Source organism: Gracilinanus agilis, chromosome 1, assembly GCF_016433145.1.
Source record: "Gracilinanus agilis isolate LMUSP501 chromosome 1, AgileGrace, whole genome shotgun sequence".
NCBI classification, from domain to species: domain Eukaryota; kingdom Metazoa; phylum Chordata; class Mammalia; order Didelphimorphia; family Didelphidae; genus Gracilinanus; species Gracilinanus agilis.
In genome coordinates, this window is record NC_058130.1 from 170051876 (window position 1) to 170059294 (window position 7419).

General features: G+C 37.7%; 1 protein-coding gene across 2 annotated transcripts in view; it reads left to right on the forward strand.

Annotated features, from left to right (window-relative positions):
* Window positions 1-7419, forward strand: part of DNAAF8 (dynein axonemal assembly factor 8) — a 33994-nt gene that overhangs the window by 19900 nt on the left and 6675 nt on the right. For both annotated transcript variants that reach the window (XM_044659010.1, XM_044659011.1), the window contains exon 7: window positions 5712-5894. In XM_044659010.1, the coding sequence (XP_044514945.1) occupies window positions 5712-5894 (183 nt within the window). The remainder of the gene's footprint in view (window positions 1-5711; window positions 5895-7419) is intronic.

Here is a 7419-nt window from a genome sequence, read left to right on the forward strand (position 1 = left end):
GGATGAGAAGTCCTAGGTTCAAAAGTGGCCTCAGAAATTGCCTATCTGTGTGACCCTGGGCGAGTCACTTAAACCCTGTTTGCCTAGCCCTTGCTTTTTTTTGTCTTAGTGTTGTTACTAAGTAAGTAAGGGTTAAAAAAAAATACAACTTGTCATCAAATTCCTGCATAGGATTCAAAACCATGGCCCCTACTTTGGGGAGGCTAATGCTTAATCCATTAAGTCATTGTAGCCTAATAAAGGTTACTGATTTGATTTGAATTCAATTGAATCTTCAGATTACTTACTATTTGGGAGGGTTACCTTTTCTCCCTTTAGCAGGATATTATGCTGCACTAGACAGAACTGTCCAAGCATATTATCATCCAGAGACAAATTTCATGAGCCACTTTGGAGCTAGAGCAGAAAAATGGCATTGAAAAGAAGAGGGCATCTGCAGGTTGTCAAAATTCACAGAACTATCAATTGGTATGGGAAGACAGAATGACAACTATCCACTGCAATATAGCTAGAATTCTTTTTTGTAGCTAGAAGGAGTTGTTGAGGAAAAGAGCTCCAAACTTATCAAACTATTCATCTAGCTCTAATATTTTCACAGTTTCTCTTTTTAATTTTTTTTGTTAGTTACATTAAAGTTCCCAGGTATTTCCTTTCCTCTTTTTCCTCTAGAAAAGATATCATTTGACAAAAAAAAATGGATATATGAATTGTCTTTCATGTTTCTATTTCTCAGTTCTTTCTCTGGAGATAGACATTCACAAATTATTCTTCAAACATTATTTCTGTAGCTGGATATAATGTTTTCTTTGTTTCTACTCATTTCGCTGGTCATAATTTTATGTAGGTCATTTCATGTTTATTTTAAGTTAACCAGCTTGTCATTTCTTACAGCACAATAATGTTCCATCACAATCATGCCACAACTTATTCAGCCATTCCCTAATTAATTCCCCTTAATTTCCAGTTCTTCACAGTTTCTTTCTCTGAAAAATCTTTACAAATAGAACAAGCTCCTATTTTTGCCTGGAATAGCTACATCTAAGCCTAGCATAGAGGATCTTTTTTTTAAAAACCCTTACCTTCCACCATAGAATCACTACTATGTATTGGTTCTGAGGCAGAAGAACCGTACGGGTTAGGCAATGGGGGTTAAGTGACTTTCCCAGGGTCACACAGCTAGGAAGGGTCTGAGGCCTGATTTGAATCCAGATTCTCTTAAGGCCTGGCTCTCGATCCACTGAGTCACCCAGCTGCCCCTCTACCCCCACCTCCAAGGGTAAAGGATCTTGATGAACTTCTCACTTCTCCAACTTCATTTGTCATTTCTTCCCTACATGTGATCTTTGCACCATTCAAGTTCTACTGGCCATCTCAATTCCTATTCATCCTCTCTGCCTACATACCAGCCATGACCCTTGCCTGGAAGGGCTTCAAACTAATCCATATTTCTCCTTCTTCAAAGCCATTCAAAAGTCAAATATTCCACTGTGTAAAATTACGAGTCCTCCATTTCTGGAGTTCTGGCAAAAGGAGGATAGATGGTCATTTGGGTTGAAATTAGAGGTTGGGTTGAAAATAGAGGTTGAAATTAGATGATCTCAGAGTCGTGTGCATAGTGGGTATAAAATACTGTGTTCTTATGAGTCAGGAAGACTTTGCTTGCAATACTGATTCATACACTGACCAGCTGTGTGATACTGAGGAAGTCACTTAGCCTACCCAGGCCTCTATTTCATCATCCATAAAATGGGGGAAATAGAACCCATCTCAAAGGGTTGTTTCAAGGATTAAATGAGATAATTTCTGTAAGGTGCTTTGTAAATCTAATGGACCAAAGCATTGCCCAGGCACCCCTCCACTAAACCACAGCAAGAGAAAGGGCCTCCTGGGAATGAAGCATCTAGGATCTTGCAGGAGGCTCGCTACCAGAATAATCCACAATCATTAGGGTCTTAGAAGGATCTAGAGCAGGGGTCTGCAACCTTTCTGGCCATGAGAGCCATAAATGCTACATTTTTTAAAATGTAATTTCATGAGAGCTGTACAGTGCTCACAGTGCACACTCCTGTAACTGCCCCTGAAAAAAAATTGACTTTATGGCTCCTGCAGAAAGAGCCATACGTTGCCGACACCTGATCTAGAGCAAACTTCAGGTTTGGGTCTGTTCAAGGAAAAGAAGGTAGAGAAGGGGCTTAGGCCACAACCTAAGTTAAGATGCCAGGAACCTGAGACCAACCAACCCCAGGAGTTCCTGCAGAGGGCAGAGACTAGTCTTAGCCACTTCATCCAGGACCAAGCAGGCACTTACCACACAATCCAAGAGTAAGAAAGAGGGAAGAATTTGACCTAAGCACAGAGCCCCAGCCCAGAAACTGAGGCTGGAAATGAAATAGAAGAAATTACCACTCAGCTAGATGGCACAGTGGATAGAACACCAGACCTGGAGTTGGGAGAATCTGGACTCACATCTGGGCTCAGATACTTCCCAACTATGTGACCTTGGGCAAGTCATTTAACCATGTTTACTTAACCCCTCCCTTCTGTCTTAAGAATTTTTACAAAAAAACAGAAAGTAAGAGTATTTGGGGTTTTTTTTTTAAGAAGAAGAAAATGACAATGGCAATGAAGAAATGCTATGGATTGAGAGAAGCCCAAGAGGTAAACACACGAGAAAAGTAACTCTACAAGACCAAATAGAGCCTGAGGGAAAAAAAATGGCCCAACCATAAGGAGTACACTCAAAGAATACCTGAAAGGAATGAAGCAAGCAAGAGACATCCCTTCCTTCCCACCTCAAAATTCCTGTGTCTTCACTTATCTTCTCCTCTCTGGTTTTAGAATGGTTGGGCCAGTTTACCTCTCTGGTTCCAGAATGGTTGGGCCAGTTCACCAAATCATCAGCAGTGCAGTAGTGCCCTCATTCTTCCATATCCCCTCCAGAATTGTCATTTTCCTTTTCTGTCATGTTAGCCAATGTATGATAGATATATGATGGTACCTCAGAGTTTTTTAAATTTGCATTTCTCTAATTGATAGTGGTTTTAGAGCATTTTTTTCATTGACTGTTGATAGCTTTTATTTCTTCTTCTAAATAAAAGAGGTGATAATGAGCATCCTTGTTTCACTCCTGATCTTTTGGGAAGGCTTCTAACTTATCCCCATTACAGATGATGCTTGCTGATGGTTTTAAATATATACTGTTTATTATTTTTAGGAAAGGTCCTTCTATTCCTATACTTTCTAGTGTTTTCAATAGGAATGAGTATTATATTTTTTCAAAGGCTTTTTCTGCATCTAGATAATCTTCTGCATTGAGATAATCATATGATTTCTGTTGGTTTGGTTGTTGATATGGTCAATTTTGTGGATGGTTTTCCTAATATTAAACCATCCTTGCTTTCCTGGTATAAATCCCACCTGATCATAGTGAATAACCCTTGTGATCATTTGCTGGAGTCTTTTTGCTAGTATTCTATTTAATATTTTTGCTTCTATGTTCATTAAGGAGATTGGTCTGTAGTTTTCTTTCTCTGTTTTTGGTGTGCCTGGCTTTGGAATCAGTACCGTATTTGTGTCATAAAAGGAATTGGGTAGAATTCCTTCTTTGCTTATTTTGTCAAATAGTTTGTATAGTTTTGGGATTCATTGTTCTTTAAATGTTTGACAGAATTCACTTGTGAATCCATCTGGCCCTGGGGATTTTTTGATGACTTATTCAATGTCTTTTTCTGATATGGGATTATTTAAGTATTCTGTTTCTTTTGTTAATCAAGGCAATTTATATTTTTGTAAATATTTGTCCATATCACCTTGATTTCCATATTTATTGCCATATAATTGGGCAAACTAGTTCTTAATAATTACCTTAATTTCCTCTTCATTAGAGGTGAGGTCGCCCTTTTCATCTTTTATACTGTTAATTTGGTTTTCTTTCTTTTTTTTATTAACCAGTACTTTACCTATTTTATTTGTTTTTTTCAAAATACCAGCTTCTAGTCTTATTTATTAATTCAGTAGTTCTTTTACTTTCAGTTTTATTAAATTTTTCTATAATTTTTAGGATTTCTAATTTAGTTTTTATCAGCAGATTTTTCTCTTTTCAGTTTTTTAATTTGCATGCCCAATTCATTAACCTCTTCCCTCTCTGATTTGTTAATATATGCACTCAGGGATATAAATTTTCCCCTGAGAACTGCTTTGGCTGTATCCCATAGATTTTGATATGATGTCTCCTCATTGTCATTCTCTTAAATGAAATTATTGTTTCTATGATTTGTTCTTTAACCAACCAATTTTGGAGAATCATATTATTTAATTTCCAATTAATTTTTGATTTGCCTCTCCATGTACCCTTACTAATTATCATTTTTATTGTGTTATGATCACAAAAGGTTACATTTATTATTTCTGCTTTTTTGCATTTGTTTGCAATGTTTTTATGCCCTAGTACATGGGTTAATCTTTGTGAATGTACCATGTGCTGCTGAAAAGGTGTATTCCTTTTTGCCTCTATTTATTTTCCTCTATATATCTGTTAACTCTAATTTTTCTAAGATTTCATTCACATCTCTTACCTCTTTCTTATTTATTTTTTGGTTTGATTTATCTATATCTGAAAGAGGAATGTTCAGGTCTCCCATTAGTATAGTTTTTCTATCAATTTCTTCCTTAAGCTCCAATAGTTTCTCCTTTAAAAATTTGGATGCTATACCATTTGTTGCATACATGTTGAGTACTGATATTTCTTCATTGTCTATACTGCCTTTTATCAGGATGTAATTACCTTCCCTATCTCTTTTAATCAGATCAATTTTTACTTTTTCATCATTTCTTATAGCATAACATTCCATTACATTTATACACCATAATTTGTTTAGCCATTCCCCAGTTGATGGACTCCCCTAATGATAGACATCTGGTACTACCACAAAAAGAACTGCTAGAAATATTTTTGTACATGTGGGTCTTTTCCCTCTTTCCTAAGATATATGAAGGGTTAACCTGCCCATGATCAAACCACAGAGTTGGTTGAGTATCTGATGCCTTCTTCCCATGCATAAACCCTTCCAGTGTCTTGTCAAGCTCACAATGGCCCTAACAGATCCAAATATCTCTAAGAAAGATGATGGGTTAGTTCTGAGCACTTTCCTCTGACGATTGAGAGATCTCAATCTGAATTTCTACTATAATACATCCTGGGGTTTGGATAAGAAAAAAAATCCCTTCCTAATGTTTCCCAAACCTAACAAAATATATTGGGCATTTTTTATCAAACATGTAAGACAGGGGTCGGCAACCTTTTTGGCCATGAGAGCCATAAACACCACATTTTTTAAAATGTAATTTCATGAGAGCCATACAGTGTTTACAGTGCGTGCTCCTGTAACAGTGCGTGCTCCTATAACAGAGCCTGAAAAAAATTGACTTTATGGCTCCTGCAGAAAGAGCCATACGTTGCTGACCCCTGATGTAAGACAATGCAATTGGTGGTGCCCTTAAAGTGTTTGGAAACCATTTCTGGGGTGAGAGGAAGATGTATGTAAAACTTTGACCAAAGTTCCATATGTTGTATACAACTTAGTGAGTTTAAATTATCCTAAATAGTCTTATCTACTTTGATCCCAAGATGATGACTTTTGGGGCAATTTTTGCCCTATGCAAATGGATAATCCAAGGCCAATGTTTTAGGAAACATTACTTTGTCTTCACAGAAGTTCTTGGTGTAGATCACCCCTAACCCCTGGGCAATGTCAAGATGTGGCTAAAGACACAAAGCTGAAGTGGCCAGTGGAGCCTCCTACTGTTTTCATTGACCTCAGGCAGCCTGAGCCACAGAAATCAGTGCCTCTGCCTCAGTCAGACTACAAATTCCAGAATCAAGAAGATGAGCTAAGGTAATGGCAGCACTAGTCTCAGCTTGAAGAGATTTCTTCCTCATGGGATGATTTTTTGTAAAAGGGAGCTGTTTTTCGAAAATAGCAGAACTACAAAATATTAAACAAAGAATTTGTGGAGTTAGTTACAGTGGTATCGTTAGGTATGGAAACACAGAGCTATGAGTTTGGAGACCTAGTCCTAGGTGAGTTGAGTTAATCAACATTAAACATTTATTTATCCCCTAGGACAGTGATGGGCAAACTTTTTAAAAAGGGGGCCAAAGGAAAGGAAATGCTCATCTGTGTTTCTAAGGCAACTCTTTTGAAGTTTTGTTTTATTGTATCCTACTCATTGTATTTGTCAGATTAGGAATAAAGTCACAAGGTCGGATAGAACATTTCAGGGGGCCCGCATCTGGCCCATGGACCATAGTTTGCCCATCACTTCCATAGGAGAAAGAAATCATAGAGTTGACTGAATAGGGACATATGATCCAGTCTGCAATTACACAGAGGTCTGAGATCCTTATCATTGCTGGGCCCATTACTTATACAGACATAGTACATGAATTTGGATAGAGGTTCTTTTATTTATTTCTTTATGTATAAAATGGGGACAAATGAAATAATAGATATTAAGAGGCATAGAGCTCTTTTGGAGAAAAGCTTTAGTGAATGTAAATCATTGAGTTCACTATTCTTTATAGACTGAATGGAACACAAGACACAGGCTGAAGACAGTGATTCCCAAGAATGTTCAGTTGAATTTCATAGAACTACAACTTTTAACAACCTATTTTAGGACTACTGGACTTAGAGCTGGAAGGAGACATAAAGATCCTCTAATCTAACTCTCTGTCTCTGATTCTCTTTTTGTCTCCCCTCCCTTCCTCTCTATCTCTTTTTTCCCTTCCCTTCCCTTCCCTTCCCTTCCCTTCCCTTCCCTTCCCTTCCCTCCCCCTCTCTCTTTCAAACCAGTCATTGTCCAAAAAGTAATTTTATAAAAGGGGACATAATTGAACTCCCCTACCTATTTCTTTCTGAAAAGGCAGCAAATACAGCCATCCTGATTGTTATCAGGTCTATCTAGACAGTGGGGCAGAAGAAAGGGAGGGAATAGGATCTGGTACAGGCACAAAAGGAAAATGAATGGCCAAAAAGGCAGATTCTCAAGCATTTTTTTTTTCTTAATAAGAAAGAAAGAAAATTTACAGATTTTAGTTTAAAAAAAAATACAGATCAAACCAATAAGTCCAATGAGAAAAAAAAAAAGTAAAAAAGTGACTGAAATAAGTGTTTTCATCTCCTTGGGGAGAAAAATGGAGAGAATGAAAAATTAACTCAAGTTGGGACAGGACTATATACACACATAGTTGGCTGAAAGCTCAAACTGCTGAACTCCCAATCCCAAAAGGTACTTCCAATTTAGGTCACTTTTTGGGAGAGAGAGAGAGAGAGAGAGAGGGAGGGGAGAGGAGAGGAGAGGAGAGAAGAGGAGAGGAGAGGAGAGGAGAGGAGAGGAGAGGAGAGGAGAGGAGAGGAG